Here is a 24826-nt window from a genome sequence, read left to right as displayed (position 1 = left end):
GTAAGGATGGTCCTGCAACTCCTCCTGCCTTTGACAGGAGTATTTTTGCTGGACTCTCTGTTACCAAGAAGGATGGGAGTACTCAGAGCACAGAGTGCTCCATTTAATGCTCCCTCCTTGTCCCTTTCTCCCTTATCAAACATGAGTAACAGCTCCAGTTCTCTTCTATCCAGACCTGTAATGACTGGGTTGTACTCTAGTATCTACCATGAAACAGGAATGTCCATAGAAGTTGTGTCTAGTGAGTCTCCTCTAAAGGTATCCACGTTTGAAATCTGGACAAACTAAAATGAGCCACTGTGTCCATCAAGCAGGGGAACAGCACTGGAAATGACAAATTTCATTAATTCATTGCCAAACATATGGAGATGTTGCTTATCAAAGCACTAGATAAAATCCAGTGGAGTTCTGGATCTAAAGCAAGTTATTTGGAAAATTCTCCAATATAGATTCAACCTGAACTTCTCATTCCAGCAGAATTTGGACAGCAATTTGGGAGGCAAATTCTTTTTTTCATACTCTGTCCTCACAGGCAACAAGGTAGATTTTTCTAACTTGCTGGATATTTGGATGTATATCCTTTTAATGCACAATATGTAAGTTTGGAGTGCTGGAGGCAGTCTTAACTTAACTAAATCAAATTCATAGAACCATTGACTGCTTTCCAAATCTTGCATGTGAGATGGATGAGAACGGAACTGAATCATGAAGGTATCCTCCTAATCTTCAGGAACAGGATGAGGAGGTTGTTTGTAATTTTAATTGGCAAGGAACAGCAATTCGATTTAGAGATAAAAAAGGCAGAATGGAGTAATAATTTACTCTTGAACAGCATGAGCTTCAGAAAATACACAAATGTGAGAGTGACTCCATCTAGCCCAGTATACTCTCTATAGCAAGTGGCCTATATAGGTGCCCGGGAAGAATACAAAACAGGGCAAGCATATACGACCTTCCTCCAAATATTCTATGAGTCCCCAGTCATCTGTGGCTCACAGAAGTCCCGAATGGTTGTTACTGGTCTTCCCTTGAACGCAGATAAACCTTAACATCCTATAGCAAGGAGTTCCACAGCTCAGCTGAAAGTTTCTGAATATGCAGCTGTTTGTTAGTTTAAGTTCAGTCTTCCCAGACTCTGAACTGGAATGGCATCACTTATGTTCATCTGTGTGTATGCGCAATATTCATGAGCTCATGACTACAACTGTGTATATCCAGGCACAGATTTACTGAGATGATGTCATTAAAACAGCCTGGAGGGGGATATTCTCTCCAGAAGTGACAGAGCAGTGGTCAGTGACTGCCAGGACACCTCTCCAAACTGCAGGTGCATCCACCTTTTATACTTAGACTTCAGCATGCAAGACCTCCAAGATTCATTTCTTAGAGGAATGCAATTGCTAATTCATGTTGAACACTGCATCAGTGGATGCTGCAGAAACCACTCTGGAGCTGCAAATATATGTTGGAAGGAATGAAAATGCAAAGAAGAAATGTCTGCTGTTTGTACTACCAAAGTGCCACATTACTGCAGCATTGAACAAAGGCACTTAGCAATGCTACTTCAACTGGAAGGACAGTTTGCATAATTTCTTCATACTGTATCTTGGAGATAACATAGATTTTTTTTTTATTTATAGACATTGCTATGGTAATCACAAGTGTGTTAAAATGTATTTAATAAATGTGTTTAATTAATGTTAATAAATCATACCTTTCAACACCATTCAACTTCCATTTGTGTTTTCTTGACATCAAGAGCCCGCCACCCCATGCTCCCTAGAAAGCAAGACACATTATCTTAATGAGAAGAGAACTCTGCGCTTCCCCATGATGACATCTGTGCATTCACATCAGTTTGGGGCCCTTTCCTTCTTCTTGCTGATGTGGCATGTTCCAAAATGGCCAGAGGGGGCCTGAGGCATTAGCTGTACTAACAATTTTCTTCCAGTAGCTTGGGAGCTGTAGTTTATAGCCCATAATCTGAGTGCCAACCTTAGCGTCTGCTAACCTCTCCCTCGCCACCTCGTCTGACACTGACATATCGGGCTGCCCCACACCGGAATTAGTGACCTGCAGAGCTGCTCCTGGGTACGCTGTCTTTTCTCTTTTAGTGACTAAGTGATGATAACAAACGAGACTGGGATCTCAGCTGCTCTGGTGAGTTTTCATCATATCTCAGATCACTACTGCTTGCTCCCTACTCATTTGCTTTCGCTCACGGAGATTTGGGACAAGCAGGCGATTCATGTGACCGAGAAGTAGTTTAAGGTAAACATGAATTCTTCTTTGAATTGGAGTGATTTTGGCTGACACAGTAATCCAAAAGCAAGATACCCAGCACTACAGAAATTCAACTACCAAGCATTTTTGGAGAAAGGATTTGCAAAAATGACACAAAAGCCGTCCTAGGGCTGAAAGATGATCCTTCAGAAAGATTTATTGGCAAGAGCCCAGATAAAGCTAAGTAGCCAATCTGATAAATGTCTCTAGCATTTGCATTAACCTGTTCAGCAATTTGCGGTACTTTATTCCAGACAAATGTAGCCTTTTCCTTATGTATTTATTTTGCAGCTGCTGCAGAAGCTGAGCCAGTGCTCAGTATGGTTCTTATGTATTTCTTACACTAATGGCATTTAGAGATAAAAGTGAAGGCCAAAACCACTCAAACTGGGTCATCTTAAGCGTCCCAGTTGCTAAAAGTACTGCACAGTCACAGCTCCCAAAACGTCCCCCTGACCTGAACCTTTCAGAAGAGTGGTAAGTCAGCGCTTGGATGTTAGACTTAATTACAGGAACCAAATACAACAGGTTTTGTACAAGATGACACTGTCCAAAATTAATAAATTAATGTTAATACACCTTGTAATCCAGCCCCCCACATAAGGCGATACTTACATCCACGTGCATCCAGATTTTGTATTTCTTGCAGATGTCTGCAATAGCTATGAGAGGATCAAATGCCCCGTACACTGTTGTCCCAGCTGTGGCACTCACCAGAAAAGGAACAAATCCCTGCAAGAAAGCACAGAGGTATTTGGCAAGGTCAGGGTGCTGCAGCCTCCTCAGCCTGCAGCAGCCCCGACTCCTCCTGTGCTGCCTCCACAGTGAGCCCACAAGTGTCTCCTAGAGGACATCCCTGCTACATTACACTGGTTTTCTCTTAGTTTAGACGCTAGTGATATTATAGTTTCTACCTTAAGGTGGCAGCAAACTTCCAAACCAGCATCCTCCATTTATTAGGATGCATGAGACAGGTAAGGGCTCAGAAGAACAATTCTGCTCCATGCCACCTGTCTCAAACAAAAAGGTCTGCTCTGCATGATGTTGCATAAAACAAACCTCACCCAGGCATCACAGTGCAAGAAATATCTCTGGTGGACTGTGCCCTGGGCTGTATTATAATTATCCCAGTGAGTGTCTGAATGTGTGGTGGCCTACTCCTGTCAGTGGGAGCATCTTGTCTGGGGGTGTCTCTCGGGGGTAATGCCCAGGGGAGGTGTGGGGCTCACCTCCAGCCCCATTTCTCATGCAGAGCTGGGGGACAGCAATCTGCATGGAGGCCACGGACCATCTCTTGGATTCCCTCTGCTAAATGCTGTGCCTCACAGAGGAGCACTCACTGTCCGTCACATGCCATAATTTATACCAGTGTTTCATTTTAAGTTCATTTATAGTTCTGTTGATTTCATAAGCAGTACACAGAGCAAGAAAGGTACAGTGGCCACATTTTTTGCAGAGCTGGGGTTTAAACTATCAAAAAGGTCTAAACTTCCCTCTGCAAAGTGAAATACATGGTCAGTAGGTTTGGGTGGTACTCTACTGCTATGTTGCCTTTCATTTTTATCAACTATATTGCTTTTCTTAGACAAAATAAGCTTTTAATGAAGATTTGTGTTATTAATGAGCTTTGAATACTGGGTTTCTAATGATTATTTACATAAATGTTGTTGAAGGCACAGGGCTAAGTTCATTCCATACTTTAATCTGTTGTTTTAATTCTTGCTTCTATTAACGAACACATACAAAAGTAGTGCCTTTTTAGAGATGTGTAGATTTTAGTTTATTTTCCATTATTTTAATGACTATGAGGAATACTTTCAACACATTAAAACATATACAAATTACCCAAATGATTGCCCTGGTTTTGCCAATATTCAGCTGAGGAACTGCATCATAGGCTGATAATACAAAAAAGGAGGATGTCATACAGAGGAACACATAAAAAAAGCCAAATAGCTCATGGAGATTATAAAGTAGCTCTAAACCTATTTTCTCAGCAATTCTTGCCTCACTAATTGCCAGGCTGCATTTCTAAGAAATAAATCAAAAGTTAGTGGGCAAGCCTATGTTGTTTTACCAAGGAAAGCAAAACAACTAGCTGTATCATTCTTGGGTTTTTTTTTTCTTTTTTGGAAGCAGAAAAGCTAGTAAACTTACTTTTTGTTTGGCTTCAAGAATTCTTCTTTCAAGGTCTGATGGGATCATTTTCCCTCTGGAGCAAGAGAGAGTTATATTAGAAATTTGATCTTGAAATCATCTCTTGCTGTTACTTCTTCACTTAATAGGAAACCCAAATAAGGAACAAAGTGACCTTTTTTGCCCAAGGCTTATGCAGCATTGAAGAGCACAGAAAGACTCTGACCGCTAGTCTGAGTTTTTACCCTAATTGTTTTGTCAACCAGTTTGCATCAATATGGTGATGGTAACTGAGAAGTTATCTCATGGCCACTCTCATCAGAGACTGATGCTGCTCCATGGAGCCTCCTGGTCCTGTTTGACGTTACAGCCCTGGGAACGTGCTCCAGGCTCCCAGGGAGAGGCTCAGCCCAGGGTCCCAAGAAGCTTGCTGGGTGCCAAACCCCACGGTCCCCTTTCAGCAGGCACAAAAAATGCCAGCTGAGCTGCACGGCCTTGAGCAGCGCAACTCAGCTCTGGTGTAAGCAGTCGTTTCTGCGTTTCCATCCAAAGGATGAACTCATTTCAGGGCGACTATTCCAGTTTGGTGCATTACATGTTTGCATCTGCTTGAAGCAGGGTATGAGAAGAACCTACCAGTCTGGACTCATTAAATGCACTGTCAGGCCCCTTGTATTGACTGTATACTGTATTTGCAACACATTTAGTGTGAACCACTCACATGAGATTCAGGCTCAGCAGTATAAGGCTTGAAGGCTAATTTATGAAATCCTGTAAATGAATTAGGCACAAGGTAAAACAGTGCTGATATTGCATACTGAGGTTAAGTTTTTTCTTTGCTTTAGCCACAATCAAGACTAGCTAACAAGAGTATGCATAACAGCAATACAAACATGACAGCTCCCCACATTACAGGAATAAACTTTTCACTGGATTTAAGTGTTATCCATTTAGATTTTTATGTGTATATGTACTTTGAAGGACTTTTTCAGTTTTTTGTACAGTTGGACACATTTTTTTTCTATCATTAAAGCACTGTTACCTGTTGCTACTTAAAAAACCCTTTACTAAAGCTCAAAATAGCACTTTTAGGGAAACAAATAAAATCATGAGTTTTAGTTTTACTTTTACATAAAAAAAAACTGAAGTGTTTTCGGAACATTTGGATGGATGTAAATTTAAAAAAAAAATTACTAATTTCTTGTAATAAGATACTGCTAGGTTTTGTAAGTTTTCATCCTTACACAGCTCAAAATAAGTCAGTAATTATGTCAGTAGAAATGGGTTTGCACTGCTGAGTTTTTTGCAGTATCTGTCTAAAAATTAGCCCTGATTTTTCTCATAGAAGTTCAAGGTCTAAAGAGTATTCAACTCATTGTGAGTTCCCACCAGTTACATGACATGTTCAGAGAAAAGCAGTAGTTGTTTTATCTTCAAAAACTGTTTCTGGGATCATTAGAGCAATAAAGAAAAAAAAGCATGCCAAAGGAAGGCAATGAGTTCCTCCTCCAAACATAGTTTAGATGCCAGTCTTTAATGGTTTCTAATTTATTGAGCTTGTGCGTACAAACACACAGAGCTGGGCAGAACCCTTCATTACCAAAATTTTTGTACCAAGAAAAGTGATTATCCAGCCCCTGGTCATGTTGAGTATGCTAAGGAGCAAGCAGTAGGTTGGCTTTGGGAGAGGCAGAATAGACTCAGCAGCAAAAGGACACTGAGGATAGCGTAAGTGTTGGTGTCAAAGTCTTCTCATGTTACCCACATCTGTACACAGTCTTCACTGCTGCCACACCATACTAAAGTGTTTTGACCCCAAACCTGCAGGTAATATGCTATTGCTACCAAGATGTCTGCATGGTAGTAAAAGAGGCAACAGAAATATATGGTTGTCCAGTCTGGGGTATGAGCAAGAACATGATTTTCTGCATGTCCTCCTGGCTTGAAATTCACCACACATTTACATAGTCCCATGATACAGCAAAACAAGGCAAATTTGGTGGGTGTGGGTCAGGATGGCGAAGAGAAAAGCCACCAAGAAGTGTGCTTGGTCATGCTGGAAACATCAAAAAGATCTCGTGGTGCTCCTTCACCCTCCCACAGATCTACATAGTCACAGAGGGTCCTCTCCACTGCACAAGCCCACATCCTGTGCAAACAGCCCACTTTGTCCCAGTGGCGTCTGCTGGGATTTGGTGAGACACGCAGTAATCCCGCTGTTTACTTCAGGGTAAGCATTGTAGTCTTCACAGAAAATCATCACGCTGAATTTGCACAAGAAGAAAAGGAAGACACGACTTCATTGATTCATGTCTGTGTTTAGTGAATAGAAACAACTGGAGATTTATTTTGATGTGCGTTGGTTGTGTTGTTGTTGTCATTAATTCCTCTTCAAGGTGTGCTCAGTCTTTTGTTAATAAAGAGATAGTAAGCCCGTAAGTCAATATGCAGGCACTGTGATTAGCACTGTAAATTGCTTATTTGGTGCTCTTCTTTTAATGTGGGAGCAGAGTATTTTGACAGCAGTAAAATCTTCCATTTAGAAGAACCATAAATAATTCAATACTTTATAACAATGATACTTGGGGCTCATAGTAAGAGCATATTCTATTGAAAACATTCTCAGTAGAATCGATAAGGACTGTTCTATTCATTTTTGTCCCATAGAAAGCATGTTTCCCCTAAATGTAAAATCTTCATCACATAGATTTTGTTAATATTCCTTTGCTTTCTCAAAATGTGTTTTCATAGAAAATCAAAACCTTTTAGTTGGGCGAGTTAAACAAAAAGTTATCTACCGCCCGTTTTGTATTGCTGATGGGACCTGTAGGTTAGGTGCCTGCTGTGCTACTCCTTTCCGTGGGCCATCCCCCTCCTTGGCTTATGCTGCCCACAATGCTGCCAAGACCCTTCTCTCCACATCCCATCGCAGGGGTGTCCCCATCAAGGGCACTGGGGGAAATGTAGTCCAGCTGAGGAGGATGGTGAGAGCGTGAAGCAATAGAGTTGCATTAGCAAATACACCTCAGTATTTCACTGCTTTAAAAGGTCCACTTCAGTTCATGTTAATGGATCAAAATGTGAGTGTCTAAATGCTCCATTTTGACCAAAACAAGCTTCTTCCTCATTTCTTAGCAGAACGTGTAAAGAATGATTGTTAGTTGGACTTTTTGTTTCACTTCAGGATGAAAGAAAAAGAAATATCAGAAATCCCCGAGGAAGGGAACTTTTTTTTGATGAGCTCCAAAAACTGACTCTTAAAGAAGCTACTGACAGAGCCAGTTCCTCAAGCGGGATAAATCACTGTAAGGCTGCTAAAGATGATAGCGCTATGACGAGTTATACCAACTGTTGACTGCATCCTGTACGCCCTCTCTGAGCTGAGCACCTGATGATCTTCTTCTATGTACTGATAAAAAGAGCTGTATTTGGCATCTTTACTTACCTTTCATCACATCTAATCAGAATCACACTATCTGTACCAATACCCAAGGCCGCAGCTCCTTTCTTCACAGAAAAGTGACTCTGAAAAAATACATTTATTATTATTTGTTATTTTTATTATTATTTCTTACCCAATTTAATATAAAACACTACACTCTTGCAAGCCCTTCGGCAAGTAGTCCCACACAGGCAGTAATTCTATTCATAGACTTTCTGGAAACGAATCACTGCAATTTGAGGCTTTATATCAGGTCACTACAGTCAATTAGAGAAACAGCAATCACTCTAATCTGGATTTACTCCTGGAATATTAAATACACAACTGTAGCTGATGATGGACCCAAATTCTGTCCTTGATGCATACCTGCAGCTTCTAATGCTTGTACAGATTCAGCTATGAACTTGATTCACTGAAACAAGAAATTCTCCCCTACAGAATTCATTCGTAGCATCCAGAGTGATGTGCTTCTGCTATATAACTTCTGGCCAAATAATATACTGAGAGAAATTAAGATACGAAGCCTAATTGTGATCTCATGCCAGTGAAAGCTAGTAATAACTCCCATTAATAAATAGAGCTACTGCAGTTTAAAATCAGAACTGGGCTATTAGTAAGACTATTAGTTAATCTGTATGTACAGAATAAAAAATGGAAGTTATATACTGGAGTGCAAGTCAGCCTAATTTTCTCTACCTCATATGACTTAACTCCTGAGCCAGTGTTGGTTTGTAATTCTAATTTAAATCCTAGTGATTATGATAATGAAATAGTTTTATATCAAATTACACCACCAAGAATCTGATTTTTATTAACTCAAACACAGCTGTAACAATATTGTTCAAAGTAATTTTAACTACAGATTATTAAACTTTAAAAAAATGGAAATTCTTTGCATATACTACAGTACCATTAGCTCAGGATGTAACACTATAAAAAAGATCAAGGAGATAAAAATCTAAAAGGGTTTTTTAGGTGTCTCAGATGTTAAAGAAGAAAGGAAGACATATAGTCTGTGGGAGCAGAGAAGCAGACTACAAAGCAGAGAAGTAATCACCATTGCTTTGTCAAGCGAGTATCTGGCTTCAACTGTAATGAGAGCAGTAGAGAGCTATAGGGGAAGAGATGGACACGATGGTTACACACGTCTGCTTCACTTAAAGGCCATGAAGTCAGTGGGATTTCACTGCATACTTAAGGGCTCCCTTCACAATGAATACTTTCAGAAATGAAAATCAATTCTAAATCAACTTTATGAAAGAGAGAGGAAGAAGAGTAGAACTGCAACGTGTACCTTCAATTTAGTAAGTAAAAAAGGCCCCTGTGTTTTAAAAATCACTCAGGGGGTAACTATCATTAACAGTCCTGACTACTGTGGTTAAGGTTGCATAAGAGTTTCCACTCCAAACTCCTTTTTTCATATGCCTGTATCTCACTGTTTTGGCTGAAATGCCTCAAGTTTTCATGACGCCCATAGAGTTTTTCAATGTTCAGACATTTTGAAGAAGTTAAGATTGTTCTTGAGCCATGATTCACTGACGATACATGGACAATTTGAAAATACTTCCTCAAGTGAATGATATTTTTCATACCACGTTTTTTTTTTTAATGCAGTGGATTGGTATAGCTTTCCCCTATGCGGCATGGCTGCAGTATACCAACAATGCGTATTGAACAGCCGTTGACCACCTTGTCTAGACCTAAAATCAGTTTTTAAGGCCCTACTACAACAAACCGTCCTAGCCCCTGAATTAAGCACATTCTGAAATGCAAACACATGCATGTCGGACGGACTTCCGCACAAGCTGATGATCAAATCAAATGCATACCCATGCGCTCAGATGAGCAACAAGGGATTTGTGCCTGTGCTTCAGTGTTTTGCTGAATTAGACTCAGTTCATTGCAGCTAGCCTAATCAGGCTTAAGTCATCATGTAGGCTCCCTCTGCAGTCCGGGGGGGAGACGGGCACCTCCAGGGAAGGATTCATCCAGCATGATCTTTGAGAGTGGGTGCCGAATGACATCAGGTGAGGAGATTTCTACCCCTTCCCTATGGACCAAGTCCTGTGATATCTGCTGTCTGTGAGAGCGGAAAGCGTACAGCACCTGCAGGCACCAATGCCCTGGAAACTGGTAGATATTTGATTTTAACACACTGTTATTGTCTAGCCTATTAAAACCATGGGTTAGTGACATGGTCAGATTAGATACGGAGTTTGCCCCACTGTGTTTCTAGCTGCAGTCACAAAGTACTAGGAAGTATTGACACATTGAACATCATGGGCCTGCTCAGCATCACACTGGTATTTTTCATGGCACATTCTTTATCTCATGAAACCAAATTTTTGAACAAACACATTTCCACGAGCTTTATCAGCTTCACTAAAATCAGTGGACTTTTCCCAGTACAAATGCACTGTAGATTAAGGCTTGGGCTGGGACCAATCTACAAACCTCTATACGTGGAAGATACTGAAGTCCCTTCCCAGCTTTGCAGGTCTCCCTGAGCCCCGTGGTGCAGCCATGCAGCTTTATGAGAGCAGGGAGGAGGGGAGGTCATGAGGGGGCTCCTGGCATCAGGAGGCTTATAAAAAATTCCCAAGTTTAGGAAGATATCTTTGAACTTTGCAAAAATTGAAACAGAGCTAGAATATTGCCAGCATAATGTCAGTTCATTGATATACTATGTGAAGCTAGAATTGAATTTATATACTTAACAAAAATTAATCTGTTTTTTATTCATGTATTACACAAACTGATGTGCACATACTGGGTAGTGTAATATATAAATACAGGTAGATATGTAGGAGTGAAGAGTCAGATATATTTCACTGGGTTTTGAGTTAATGACATTACATTGGTGAATTTTACTCCTTATTCCGTACTAGTTAAAATAGATTTACTACTGTAATTTGTTTTTCTAATAGAAAATAGAACTATTCAAAATGCCTTAAAAAAGGAAATACAGATTTGAATGGTTTACTATGAGGAAGAAAATTAAGCGCATGTGCTCAAAGGCATCCGCTGGAATACAGCCAAGCTCAGCTGTCTCATTGAGAAGTCTCGTGGCACTGCTAAAACAGCACTGGGGAAAAAATGCATGTAGTGCTGATAGCTCAGTTGCCTGAAGGTTTTTTACAGACTGAAGGGAATTCAGTGGTCAGGAACCAAAACAGGTTTAGGGATAAATTGGGAAGAAATACAGAAGTCCGTGCACAAAAGGGCAAATGCAATTACAATTTCTAAATAAACTTTGAATATGAAATTGCTCACTCTGTGTATATAGTCACAGATATATGACTACTGTTATGTTTTTGTGTCTCAGGGTAACATCAGAGGAATTACTTCAACTGCCTGAGAGGCTCTAAAAGAGGCAGGATGGAAGTGAAAATGGAAAAAATATAGTTTTAAGAGCAAAGAAAACTTTCCTAATGATGATTAATATTAAATTTTGTTTTAATATTCCTGGGATGGTGCTGAAAATTTGGTTGCCTGTGTAATACAAAGGTAAACATAGAGAAATATAAAGGTCAAACAGAAGGAAAGGCTTGCAGAAATAAGCCTGGTTAGACAGAACTACTGGCCGATTCAGCTGGGCTAATGGGGAAGAAGGACACTAATTGTGACCCCTTTGGGAATACAGGGGCTACAGACTGCTCGGCCACGCAAGGAAGTGAGCATGAACACGACACGGCCATGTAGGAGTTACGCAGATCTGCAGTCTTATGTTGGGAGAACCAGGGTCAAAAAGGGAAGACAGGGGCGGACTGCCTGATGCCAGTCCTGAAGGAAAAACCAGGCTAGGAGAAGCTGGCAGGACCAGAGTTTCACCGCTGCCCTGTGCTTGCCAGAGACAGGAGGACACGCAGGTGGGTCTGGGCTGTCACTGCGGCTTTCACCCTCCCTCCCCCCATGCAGTGCTGCACTGCAAAAGGGTGCGTGGAAGACTACAAACACATCCCCAACAGAGAGGAACCTCAATTTGTGTCTGAAAAGAAATGTGGTTAAAATTCAATGGTGAAGGAGAAGGCATAGAGTCAATATTAGTGACAAAAGCATATTATTAGTCAGGAAAAAACAATGGTGACCTTGAGCCAGGGAAATCTTCCCTTTGTCTAAAATTTCAAACGTGGTTAGGAATAAGTTTGTTTGCCTGATAGCCATTTTTCCATAGTTAGCTTTGTAAAGTAAAAACACATTGTAAATTTATTACAGGTGCAATAATGAATAGGCCTTCTGGAAAAAGGAATAATTAGAATAATTAAAAATGTTATGATGCTGAAAAGTATGGCATTGTTATCTTAAATGAACAGTGCTTCAATAATCTATTTTTATAGCTTGCTAAATGAATTGCTCATAATCTGGCATGGCTGAAGCTGTCAGGAAGAACCACCCTAATGCTGTGAGCCCCAAAGGTCACAGCTGGTTTTTGAGATTGCAGTTTCTCCCTGCTCACATAAATCCAGAATGGTACAAGCTTTGTGGAGTGAGTTCCCAGATGCTGAGCAAGCCGAGCCATCCAGCAGCTGAAACCTCTCCGTGGTCTGCAAGTTTGGTCGCTGGCACCCCAGTGCTCTGCAGACCTGGACCCCCAGCCTCACCCCATCAGCCACTCGCCAGCAAAGGAGGCGCACACGCTTTCCTCTCCTTCTCCCCCGGGCTTTAAACAATGGGGGATCCCTGGATGTGTAGGCTGGGCTACTTCTCTCTTAATTTTAATCATCTAAAAATGTGTGTCTGGTCTAGGCTTGCTGTCCGGGCTCCCTTAATAGAAGAAAAGGTACCTCCAGAAGGCACCTTATCCCTAAGGCTTTGGCACCCACTTTAGACTAGGATGAGTTGTCTTCTGCAGATCTCGCTCTCTTTTTATTGGCTATAAAAAGTGCAGATTAAATGTTTACACTTCAGGTGATTAAAGTTAAGTGACATGAATCCTATCTTTAACGTCTCATTGTAAGCTATAGCTTTTCCTTCAGTTATCTACAAAAAGAGTATACTGTGTCCCATCACATTTTTAAATACACTGTAATGTTATATATGTTTGCTATTGTTTCCCTTAGCTACTGTTATTCAATTTTTAAAGTTATTTGTTAATGTCAGGGGAGAAATGAATATATTAATGTTTCTGCACAACATACTAATATTTCCATCTTTTGCATTTTTGAAATATAAAACCTCATACTGCTTTTCTAATCCAGCAAGACTCACAACTTGATTTTTTCCAGTGCAGATAGTTTTACAGCATTATCTCTGGATAAGAAACGTTGTACTGAGTTCAGGAGGATCCTGTGGCAGTGTAAAAGTCACGAGATATTGACCAGATGAAGGATTAGACCCAAATGATGAATGTCTCCTTTGGGACAGACTGCCCTAGAGCACTGCTTTTCTGGAAAATGGTTTTGCTTTGATTTGAATGGAGTTACTTGAATTAAGTTGCTCCTCAAATAAGACCAACTTTTTCACTGTTTCCCTCTGGCTTCAAATACCGCCAAGCAATACTTTTCTAGTTATTATGCATTAGGTAACGCAAAGAAAGAATGTGTGAATCCATGAGTTTGATTTTTAGTTTCCTTAGGTGGAAACAAAAACTCTCCCTACTTACTCTGTATGCTCAGAAGTATAACTTACGGCTTCATAATTTATGCCACCAAATGGAAAGCACACTCTCCAGGCTCCTCAAATCTTTCCCTGGAAGCCTCACCACACAGGTCACCCCTTGGACAGCTTCTTGCAGGTGCCAGTCCTGGAAACTGCCTCCTAAGTAGCCTGGCTAGAGGGCAATGTTACGTGCCACAAAGTGGTGGGACTAGAGATCGGCTTTTCATTCTGCACAGAAACCAAACCAAAATCTTCCACAGGCTGTGTGAAATGGAGGTCTGTCGAGCTGTCTGCTTTGAGACAGAAGTCACTTTTTAATTTCCTTCTGTCTCAGAGCCAAGAACCTCCATTTTAGATTTCAGAAACTGTTCAGATAAAAACTTTGCCAAAGCCACTCTTCTCCTACAGTTACTGGTGTCGTTTGCTGTATTCCCTGCACATAATAGGGCTTGACCACACAGGGAAATCAGCGTGCAAGAAGCTGAAGCAGTGATTTATTGCAAACTGCCTCCTCTGATCTAGTTGACGTGTGGATGCTGCGCGCGCTATGGCTGTGAGGGTGCTCCCCTACCACTGCAGACAAGCCACCTCTCACAGGTGCTCCCAGTGCTCCTCCAGAGAACGAGGTCCCTCTGAGTACGTCCGGCTGTCTACAACGCTGACACCTTATACCTGAGCTGCCAACAGACCCTCCCTTCACAGTCAGCGCCTGCCGGAGCCATACTCCCAGTGAAGCCTCGGGCAGGAGCCGTTCCACCCCGAGAGCAGTGCAGTTGGGGGGATGCCAGAGGCAGAGACACCCTCTCTGTGCTCCCCTGGCTCTCCAACTGGGTGAACTGCCAGATCTTACTCTGTGGTTTCTCTTCCAAAAGGAGTTGTATTGCTATTTCCCTGGTGAGCACCTGACAAGGCGTTCCTCTTTGTGGCAGCCGCTAGAGGGGATGGGAAATTAGGAAATTAGGAAAGCTGATGTGGACTACATGAGCACAGTCTTGCTGGGTTGGAGAAGAGCAGAGGTGAAGAAATCTCTACGTCTTTCCAACTACGTCCAGCTTTTTTTCATTCCCTAAACTGTGGATTGAGTCTGTATAGCCCCCAATTAAACACCAAGTCCATATAAAAGCTCCAAGTCTCTTCAGCTATTTTTATACTATCAAATAAAAAGGCCAAGGACTGATTTGTAACTGAACCCAACTAGTTCTCTACAGCTAAACTTTTTCGCTCTTCAACCCTTTCCTCCTCAGAGTACAATGACTTCATCCTTTTTGCCTGCTAGGGTTGATCCCTGCTCCACGCTATTCCCAGCTACTGCTGAATGCTGTCTAAGAGAGTGCTAGTTGGCCAGGTCAAAATCACAACAGGGAATGGGTTAAAATTCAATAGCACTTGCCTTATAGACAAATGGATCAATGAAAATATTCTGAGAAGGCAGCTCTCCCTTTCTGCTGCTTTCTCCACACTGAAAAAGGGATGCGCTCAGCTGAACACTCACAGCGGCCTAAACCTGATGCACTGGGACGCAGGAGGCGGCCTTCACCTTAGATTTTTCATTGTGTTTGAAACGATAGACTAAAATAGGTTTTTACAACTGGCATCCATCACTTTTACCCCTCTGAGTCAAGGTCTCTCGTGTCACGTGTAGTCCAGGACAGCTGCCCTGAAGGACATCACTCTGCTCCTGCACCAGTGCAGATTAAAGAACCACTGATGATGCACTGGTGAATACAGAGGATTGAATTAAGTCCTGAGCAAGCACATCTCAGTGAAATTATACCTGGGCCAAGACAGACCAAAGCAGTTACAGTGTACTTCACCATCACTGGTGAAACAGAAATAAACAGGAGCAGGGTGAGAGCTAAGTTACGGTCCTACTGAACAGCTCGGGGAAGATCTGCTTCCTGGGAACATGCACGGTTGGAATAACCTATTTTAGGCACCTAATGTAGGTTGCATATGCCAGGAGGCTGATCTCTGTGTATGGTCAATGCACAGAAGTAGGTGAACCCTCCCAAAGGCGATTTAGAACATCTAAATTAAGGAATATTTGGGTTCCTAATTTGGATGCTCTGAGTTTCCCTCCAGAGGTGCCTCTCTCCACTGATTGTGCAGAGAGTGAGGTTCCTAATTTAGAAACATGATGCACTCCTAAATTAGGAAGGGAATTACTTAGGAGCTGTGAATTACTCCTTCCTTCCCTTCTCCCCCACCAGCAGCTGAACTTATCATGGCATCAAATTGAGGCCAGATTCTGATTACAGTAATATTGGCAGCAATGGTGGTGTAACTTCATTCGTTTATAGTAATGGAAGCTCTGGATTGGTAGAAATGAAAATGGAGTCCAGTCTGTGATGCTGATATTCTTGCCTAAGAACTGCTGATATTGGAATCTTTACTTCTGTCTGAAAATTTCGAGAAAAAAATCTCAATGTTTCTAAAAACATAAAGTAACTTTATGCTTTGTTTACTATCATGCCACACGTGCAGAGCATGAGGAAATGACAGTATCCTGTTCACAAACCGCTTGTTCCACGGACATTGTCTTACAAGAGCATCCACCTGTGGCAGAGAGAAACCACAAGCAGGCTGGGGAGTCTAAAAGGAAGCAGAAGATCACCATGACATGATAAATGAGACAAATGACACTCTCATATCTTAGTGTCTATTCAGGTTCTGCAGGACATTTCCTATCTAAAAAGGGGATTGTACTGCTGGGCCTCTGCAATTCCTGTAACAGTTTCTGCTATTTTGAGGGTTAAACCCTGATCCCACATCCTTTGGGCAATTAAGGGTTAAATGATCCTGTCTTTACTTAGCATGGTTTCTTAACTTCCATAGAAGATGTGCCATTACATACTTTATAAAAAATCCTGATCGAGGAAGCGACAAAACTGCAATATCAAGATACTTTTAAAATGTAACAGATTTCAGATGCTGTTCTATGGATTCGCTAGTATATTTGATTTTGGAATGTTTAATTTGCTAAGGGAACTGCTTCTTCCCTGGCATGAAAACACAATTATTAAAGCTCATTTCATTATTTTGAGACTGATAGCACAATTTGGTTCATTGTTTAACATTCCATCACTATGAATACAATGAAATTCTCTAATGATTAATAGGATTTGTTATTTTAAATAATCATGCTGAACCTTATTTGCAAGACTTATTAGGTCTGTAACTTCCATATGAATAATGCATCTCTAGCTGTACAGCCAACTTTGGAGAGTTGCTACTCATTTGTAGAATATCCTTCTCTCTGACTGCTTTGGGGATAATTATTCTGCAACGTGGAGCCCACAGTTGTGCATCGCACCTCATCCTACTGCCATGAAAGGCACCCTCAGAGGGATTTCCTCCCAGACATTTCTGATCAGTTTTTAGGACACTCTGCTCTTCACACTCGCACAGAATGGAAACGCGTTGTCTGGTAAGTCACAAAAGGTAGCCAGGAGGATGTTGTCACCTAACATGGACGGCATCTTGCTGAGCCCCAGCCATGAAAGAGTCCTTTCTGGCCAAGCCCACACAGCTGGAGAGAAATTTGGAAGGGGACCATAAAGCCTGAAGAGAGCTCACAGCCCCCCCCGGGTATAACCCTTCCTTTCCCCCTTCCTCCTGCACATGAATTCTCCACTATAAGCTGCAAGGAGGTTTAAATGGCCATAAACCCAAAACAACCCACACAATACAGACAGAAATATGACTTCTACATGGTTGTTCAAAGAGCAAAAAACTCTGCGTTTCTCCCGTCTCAGAGGGCCACTCTGATTTCTCCCGTGCCACCTCCCCTCACCTCTTGCTCTGCCAGATCCCATCGGTGCTGTGATGAGCCCCGGTGTGCTGAAGCTTTTGCTCACAGACAGAAACCCACAGCAAAGCCCAGTTCCCCACCGTACACTGCAGCTGCGCTGCTGCACACACACACAGCATTTCCACACCACTGTCTTCATGTATGTTATCACCCTCTCATTAAATAACAGCGGGAGTGGTTTCAGCTATAAACATTTTGACTCACAGTGATTTTCTGTTCCCCCAGAGCGACCCGAACAAAAGACATTCCTGGCAGAAAGTGCTGAAGCCCAATGATGAGCTCTCATCGTTAGATGTGGTCCTTACCATTCACATCCACATTTATACAGACACAAATGAGAGCAAAAAAATGGCTGTGGTTTGTAGAACCTGCTCTCCCTGGGTTTCAGCCATAGCTAACCGCACAGCTCACCCTTCTATATGTCAAAAAGCCAGCCCCTTCCCATTTTTTAGTGAAGGAATAACAGAAATGAAGACAGTTGGCTACAAATTCCCGTTCAGCTATTTTCTTCATCATAAATTCATACAAGCAAATGTAACAGATAGGAAAAAACAGGAACACATACATGTTCTGATGTGAAGGCAACCAGTCTGGGAATAGCTGCCATTCCTTTTTCTTTAACTTCTGGGAACATCTTGAAACGTGCAATCAACATAGCATACATGTTAGATATGGCACCACCTGGAGTCCACAGTGATATACTGTTACTTTTTCTATGCATTGTAATATTATTGCAGAACAAACGACAACTCTTGCTACAGTTTTTCTAACTCTAATGTTAATGTTTCTGCCTAATGGCAAATTCTTCTTCCTGATGCTCCTCACAGCTGGGTTGTGTAATAACAGGATCTACTACACCCAAATAACAATTTCTGCAAAAAAGTACTGCTGCAGAAAAATGATGGGGGTTTCCTTTCATCTTAATTTTTGTTACCATTTCTCCTTTAGTCCCCAGTCTTATCTTTCCATATGCCATCAAGACATAATCCCCACTCTGATCCACCTCCCAAGCGGATGCCGCCACAAGGCAACCCCCTAAGTGGCTTCCAAGTGCAACCTAAACTGTCCTCTCCCCTCCCAAATTAGGGTGGCGTATCATGCCCCGGCTCTAAGGAAACCCACACAGTGAGTCCCAACAGACACTATCTTCTGGATAACTGGAGCGGAGGGAGGGAAGAGAAAGAAAAAAGGGTCATTCTAACATATATTTTTCTTTTTATTTGTCCTCTGACGGGAGCAAGGGGAAAAGGTTACATGTCCCTAACACCAGCCTTAAAATCAGTGGCATACATTGACGTAAAATACCCATTTCAAGATGGGTATTTTACCCACTTCAAGATGGGCATCAGATGACAGCTCTACAGTATGCTGTTCCCATATTTCAATTATCAATGCATAAATTAAAAATGAGCACTTCGTTTTTCCTTTTCGAGATTTTTACAAACTAAGCCTCTCTGTCTACAGTGGAACAATGTTTGGTTATACATTAGTGCTGCATGAGCACTATGGGAATATAATGCAGAACCTGAGGCAGCGTCTGAGTACTTTTACATATATACACACAAAAACACACACACACAGAGACATTTATACATAAAATCTATCAGTTTTATCCTGTATATATACTATATATATACAGATTGATTACATATTGATGTTTATGCACATATATTTATATAAAGCAAAGGTGTATATTGATCATGGTTTTAGGCTTTTAAATGGTCAGAGTGCAGCTGAGGTAGAGTTCAACTAACCCAACTTCCATCCATCTAAAAATGGAGTGAAGAGCACAAGACAGGCACTTCCAGAAGATGGTTCAGTTCATCCTAAGGTAACTGCTTGTGGTAGGTGGGATGACTTGCCCTGCAAATGCATCCACCCCTCTCCCTTGAATATATGGGAGCTGCTGTAACTAGCCCAGGGGAGACACCCAATGCTTGGACAGCCAAAGTGAGATAAGATAAAATCCACCCTTTAAGCAGAAGAAGGTAGCTCTGCTGAAAGCAGCGACGTTACACCACGTTACACCAGCAGGATATATGTGCTGGCAAATTTAACATTGTTTTGACTTTTGTAAGATTTGTATTTATCCCACTGGAGATATATATACTGTTCCACAGCCCACAGAAACTGTGCCCTTCATTTCTAATCAGTGTCCCAGCTCTGCTCTTGCAGTGAGGCTGCCTCTGCTCTGGGCTTTCCCTGGTCCTCCTGTGAATCCAAGGGAAATGCCACAGAGGGATGGCTTCGCTGGCATGGGGGTCAGTAGAGATCGGGCTTTTCCTTCCCCTTTCAACTATCTTGAGAGGTATGAACATATTTCTACACCTCTTTTCACAACGGACAAAACAAGAAATGGAGAGATTAAGAGGAAATGCTCGGGTACCTGTCCCTGAAAAATGCAGATGTCATGTAACAGCTGCTGTTGATGATTTAGGTGACTGAACTAAGGTGACCAAGTTGAAGAAATTTGGCCTATCTTGTCCAAAGACATTGGCTCAGCGTCAAAAGAATCAAGACTGAAACATTAAGTTTCTTGAATACCAGGCTTGCCTATTTGTATTTATTACCTAGCCATTTAACCTTAAGTTTATTAATAAGCCCGCATTCTGCCTTTAATTTTGCAGCTGTGTTTACACCCACAGTTAATTGCAGGCAACAAAACACACCTACAGAATTTGGAGAACCTAATCAGGCCTTTATGCTTTGCATGTATTGATAGTGTATATTTCATTCCAGAGAATGCAGAGAACAAGAACCTTTTCTTCACAACAGTAAGGTCTTCAGCCGAAGCCGTGACGGTTTGAAACGAGAAGACAGCATAGAGATGATTTTGATTATGGCCTAAAAAAGCAGAACCTGCACACTGGGTATTGCTGCCTTAAGAGACTGAATTATCAAGATGCACTTTACACAAACCAGAAATTGCACATAAAGAAAGGATGAGAGGGGGCAGCACTGCGAACGGCCAGCACGGGTACACGCCTGCCAGAGAGCCTGTCCCCACGCAGGTTTCAGCGAGATGAAGTGAGCTCCAGCATCACCTGACACACCAGCAACACCCTGGCCCCCCAGGTCAGGCAGGGACCTCTCACTGACCCCGGAGGGACAGCAGTTCCTCCCGAGGCATTCATCTTTCCTGACTCACACTATCTATCTCGAGCACAGTTTGCCAGACCGGGGCAGACCTGGCGCATGCATTGAGCCTTTCACCCCCACCTGCCGCCCGTGCCCAGCCTCTGCCCACCACATCTGCTGAGCAGCGTCGCTACTGCCCTTCTCTCCCCGCTTAGGTCCCTGGCCAGCCCGGCAGGGCTGTTGCGGCTCAAGCCTGCAAGGTGAGGAACTGAAGACTAGATGTATTGAGTCAGGCCAGGGACTGGACAGTAACCAACCACTGCCAAGTTTCCCAAAATTTGGCTTAGGTCCTGGGCTCGTGATACATGTTTAGATGCTGCTCTGTGTGATGGAGGCCACGGTTTTGGTCAGGACCTCTAAGCACTACAGTAAAAGCTGTCAGAGCTTTTGTTCTCAGTGCTGTTTAAATAAGGACTCAACAAGAAGTAATGTAAATTCTTCTCATCTTTTTCTCCACCTCTGTGGAAAGGCCCAGGACAAAACTCCTGCACCACTTCCCACCACTTCTCCAGATGTGAGAAGTTGAAGACGAGCCTTGCCTGATCTTCTGCACAGCATGAACTTTACCATTCATGCCCTCAGAGAGCTGAACATACTAGGCTGTTATCACTGAGGTCCTTCCTTTGCTCGATAGTCCAAACACTCTTTACCTGTCCATTAGATCAATGAACTTTCTTTCCAGAAGGGCTCCTTACCCACCAGCTATCAGTCTGTTCTCTTTTGACAAGCCAAGATGCTATGCCCAATGTAAATTCCGTCAATTTTTTGCAATTTGGTGAGATAGATAGGCCAAAATTTTTAGCAATGAAATTTCAGAGTAAGATAGGAGGTGACAAAGAGTATAAATCAAAAAACTAAGTGGAATGATTAAAAAAAAAAGTCTTAACAATGTAGTGTTTGTCAGAATCAATGATTTCTCTACAGTTAATCACACTCATTTTTTGCCTTATTGACTTGCCCCGAAGGAACCAGGTTTCTGAGCACTCAGATTAACTAGCCACCCAAGTACCCCCACTGAGCTTAACAGGCCAGCTCACGCATGGAAAGCTAATTGCATACTGTCATATTGGCAGAATCTTACTGACTCCACTAAAATTACTTAAAGGGGGGATGCTACATCTTTCCCTCTTTGCTCCAATTTCCCCTGCAGTGATGGAGAGCACTGTTGTGTTTCTTCCCTCCATTATTAATACAACAGTCTTTCTATTTCATGTAATCCATAAAAAGTGGGGCAAAGCGAAACTGCAAGGCAAATGTCTCTTCTGATTATGTTTCCCATGTGCCATTACAGCTGCTTATAATGCAGTGCAATTTGCTCAAACAGACCCTCATAATCATGTCCCTAAAATTCATAAACATGCAATACTTTATCTCAAAGAGGCCACTGGTGGTTATTAGCAAGTGGCCTCTCCAACATGCATATTTAATTATGCTTACTCTTTAACTACAGAGGATGTCATATAGCATAGTCTGAAAAATAAAGAAAGCTTGAAATATCATGTACCAGGTGAAAATATCCCATCGCCACAGCCCCCTGGCCAGCCAACCATCTCTCTCATTTTCCTTAGTGTGACATATTCCAAAAGTACAAACACTGGAGCAATTTCATAGGTGAACCTGAAATGTAGTAATGTCCACATTTAATGCTTTCATCTACAACACTAACACATCTTTTTCCAATATTACATTACATTATAGCCACAATATACTCTATCTTGTACTGTGTAAAGTTCTGTTTTACAATACTTTTGATAATCTTCCTTCTGATTTGACGTCGAATGTCTAGAAAGAGAAATGCTGAGGGCGCTTGAGACTCCATTTCCACCCATTTCAGTGAAATAAATCTTCCCCACCTCTTCCAGGCTCAAGGCTTTGCCCCTGTATTCAAGAGCTGCTGGGCAGAGCCAGACCTTCGCCTTGCAAAAACCTGTGTGTGAGCCTAGAAGCATACACATCAGCAGGCCCATTCATGATGACAAGACAGTGCATGAAGCTAAGCAAGTGCACAAAAATGCTTCCTAGTCCCACACTTTAAATTCTGCACCTCTTTCTTACGGAAAGCAATGGCTCTAACTGCTCTGAGTATGGATTGTACATAAACCCTCTACATGAATGCAACTGTTCACTTTGCACACCTTTCATTTTACACATTTATGCATGCAAAATGCTAAAATATTTTTTTCTGTATTTTTTTTGGGGGTAGCAAAACCGATATCATATTAGTATGATGAAATTTTACAGAAAACAGCCTACAGGACAATGTTGAAAGTCTTCATGTAAACAGCTGTAGCAACCATTTAAAAAGAAGACAATTGTTTTTCCAGCAACCTTAACATAAAAGTATTCTTTCTTTCATTCAGCTACAGCAGCTAATATTTTGGAGTATAACCGTAAAATTATATTAAATATTATTACGGAAAAAAATCTGCTACTTACATATTAGTATTTGCTGCTGATGTCAGCCAGTCTGCTGCCAATCCAACCATGTCCAATCCAGTTGAAAGTTGATTAAAATATCTAGGGTGCCCTGCATAAGATGGAAAATGTTATCAAAAGGCTAACGACTCTGAATGAAACTATTCAGTGCTGAACGGTATATTTACCTCCGGATTTCTATAGAGAAGGAAGCGCTTTCAAGGTACGAAAGAAAGCAAACAGCAATAAATACATTTCTTGGAAAAGGCAGGATTTCTCTTCTTTCTCATTCCAAACTCAGTAAAATCAGAGTAATTACACTGAACGCAGAATAATGAATTCCAACACTCCCTATTATCCTCTTAATATGCCTTGAAAATCAGCACATCGCTGCCTCACAAAAATAGCTGTTTGCTCCCGTTAGTGTGTCACATGTTGTCACTGGATGTGTTTTTGCCTGGCTAGGTTTGAAAGGCACGCACAAGACACCATCTGAAGAGCTTGCCAGTACATATAACATCAGTGATGAATGGCTAATGATTATAATAGACAGGGTGAAATGAGAAAATGGAACATTTTGGTGACTGCTTTGCACGTGACTCAAAGGCTGATGATTGTACGAAGATGGCAGAGAAGGTGGCGGTCCTTGTCATTTCTTCCCTGTCAGAGTGCAATTACAAATAGCCTGGCTGCTCGCAATTGTGATTTTAAATAAACCCCACGAAAACCAGCATTGCTGCTCCAGCAGAATGACGCACAAGAATATACTCAATGAGCTGATAGTCCATTTACCTGGTTAATCTAATTGGCTCCTGATTTTTTTCTAAAATCCTGTTAGAGATTTTTCTTAAAAACGTGCCTAGACCCATTAAACCCAGGAACCATTAAAAAGCAGTTTTCACTAGTTGCTCCCCACAAGTCCCTGTTAAGTGGCATAATTACCGGTACAAATTACGGATGCTTCACAATTACTTAAAAGCTGTCCAACTCAAAAGACAGCAGCCTCTGCTTGGAAAACACCTGTCCTGACCCACAGACAACGTACTGTTATTGCTATCACAGAAAACAAAAGATAGAGCAAGATGATTGAGGAAATGCAGACCCAGCACCAAGAGAAAACTTATCTTCGGTCTCTGGTGGCCTCTTATCAGGCGCGGACACATGGCTGGCAGAACAGCACGGGGAATTGGTCCCCGTCTCCCACCTTGCACACACAAAGGCAGAGTAATCAGGCTGTGCGGGCAGACCAGAGCAGGGGATAAGAGGCTGGGGGGGAGCTCACGCACAAAATCCAGCTCCCTGAACCCTTAACCTGAGACGAGCCCCATGCCGCTGCCATCCTGCCTGACTGCGTTTTGCACTGAGCCCTCCCCACCGGAGATAGGAACTGCCACCTCCCCCTGGTCCACGCTGCCCAGGACAGGCGACCAAAGCCCCTCAGGCACCAAGGGACACTGCCGAGATCCAGCAGGATGAACAGGATCCGGCCCCCACCCCGCGCGCTCTCGAGTGGGGTAGGTGGGCCTGGGGCACACGTGCACCCCGCCACCACTGCCAAAGCCACAGCGATCCCGCGCCAGGGGCTCTGCCTGCAGAGGACTGCATCTCCCCTGACGATGGGATTTTGAGAGAGATTTCAGTCATTATAGCTCGGGTTCAACCCCACAGCCAGGCTCCAAGCGGGTTCCCAAATTCTGCTGGAAAGCAACAGAAAATTAGCAGCTGAAAGCCTTTGGTGAATCTGGGCCACAGGAAGGCTCAAGAAAAACTCCTGCTTTGGAAATAAATCCACGCTGAAAAGCTAGGGAACAGCAGAATTCATATTTGCAGCTGCAGTGTCTCGGCGGCTCTCCGTCAGCCCCGTACCCAGCTCCAGGCGACAGCGCTGTTGTCACTGCTTGTTTCTTCAAGGAAACCTCACAGCGCACCTCCTGCTTTGGGAACCGCCGTAGGAACAGGGCCGGCTGCACGCAGGGGTCAGGGCGGCCATACCCTGGAGCAAG

The 24826-nt window shown here is 42.4% G+C and overlaps 1 protein-coding gene across 1 annotated transcript in view; it reads right to left on the bottom strand.

Moving 5' to 3' along the window:
• Positions 1-23143, bottom strand: part of GAD2 (glutamate decarboxylase 2 (pancreatic islets and brain, 65kDa)) — a gene marked incomplete at its 5' end in the record, with an annotated part of 32577 nt that extends 9434 nt beyond the window's left edge. The window contains 8 exons of the mRNA XM_009577188.1: positions 1715-1779; positions 2899-3015; positions 4441-4495; positions 7865-7944; positions 17836-17951; positions 21913-22025; positions 22845-22938; positions 23107-23143. Coding sequence (XP_009575483.1) covers positions 1715-1779; positions 2899-3015; positions 4441-4495; positions 7865-7944; positions 17836-17951; positions 21913-22025; positions 22845-22938; positions 23107-23143 — 677 coding nt within the window. The remainder of the gene's footprint in view (positions 1-1714; positions 1780-2898; positions 3016-4440; positions 4496-7864; positions 7945-17835; positions 17952-21912; positions 22026-22844; positions 22939-23106) is intronic.
• Between the last annotated feature and the right edge of the window lie 1683 nt (positions 23144-24826).

This window comes from Fulmarus glacialis, unplaced genomic scaffold, assembly GCF_000690835.1.
Source record: "Fulmarus glacialis isolate BGI_N327 unplaced genomic scaffold, ASM69083v1 scaffold860, whole genome shotgun sequence".
Taxonomy (NCBI): Eukaryota; Metazoa; Chordata; class Aves; order Procellariiformes; family Procellariidae; genus Fulmarus; species Fulmarus glacialis.
This window is presented reverse-complemented; position numbering and strand designations above follow the sequence as displayed.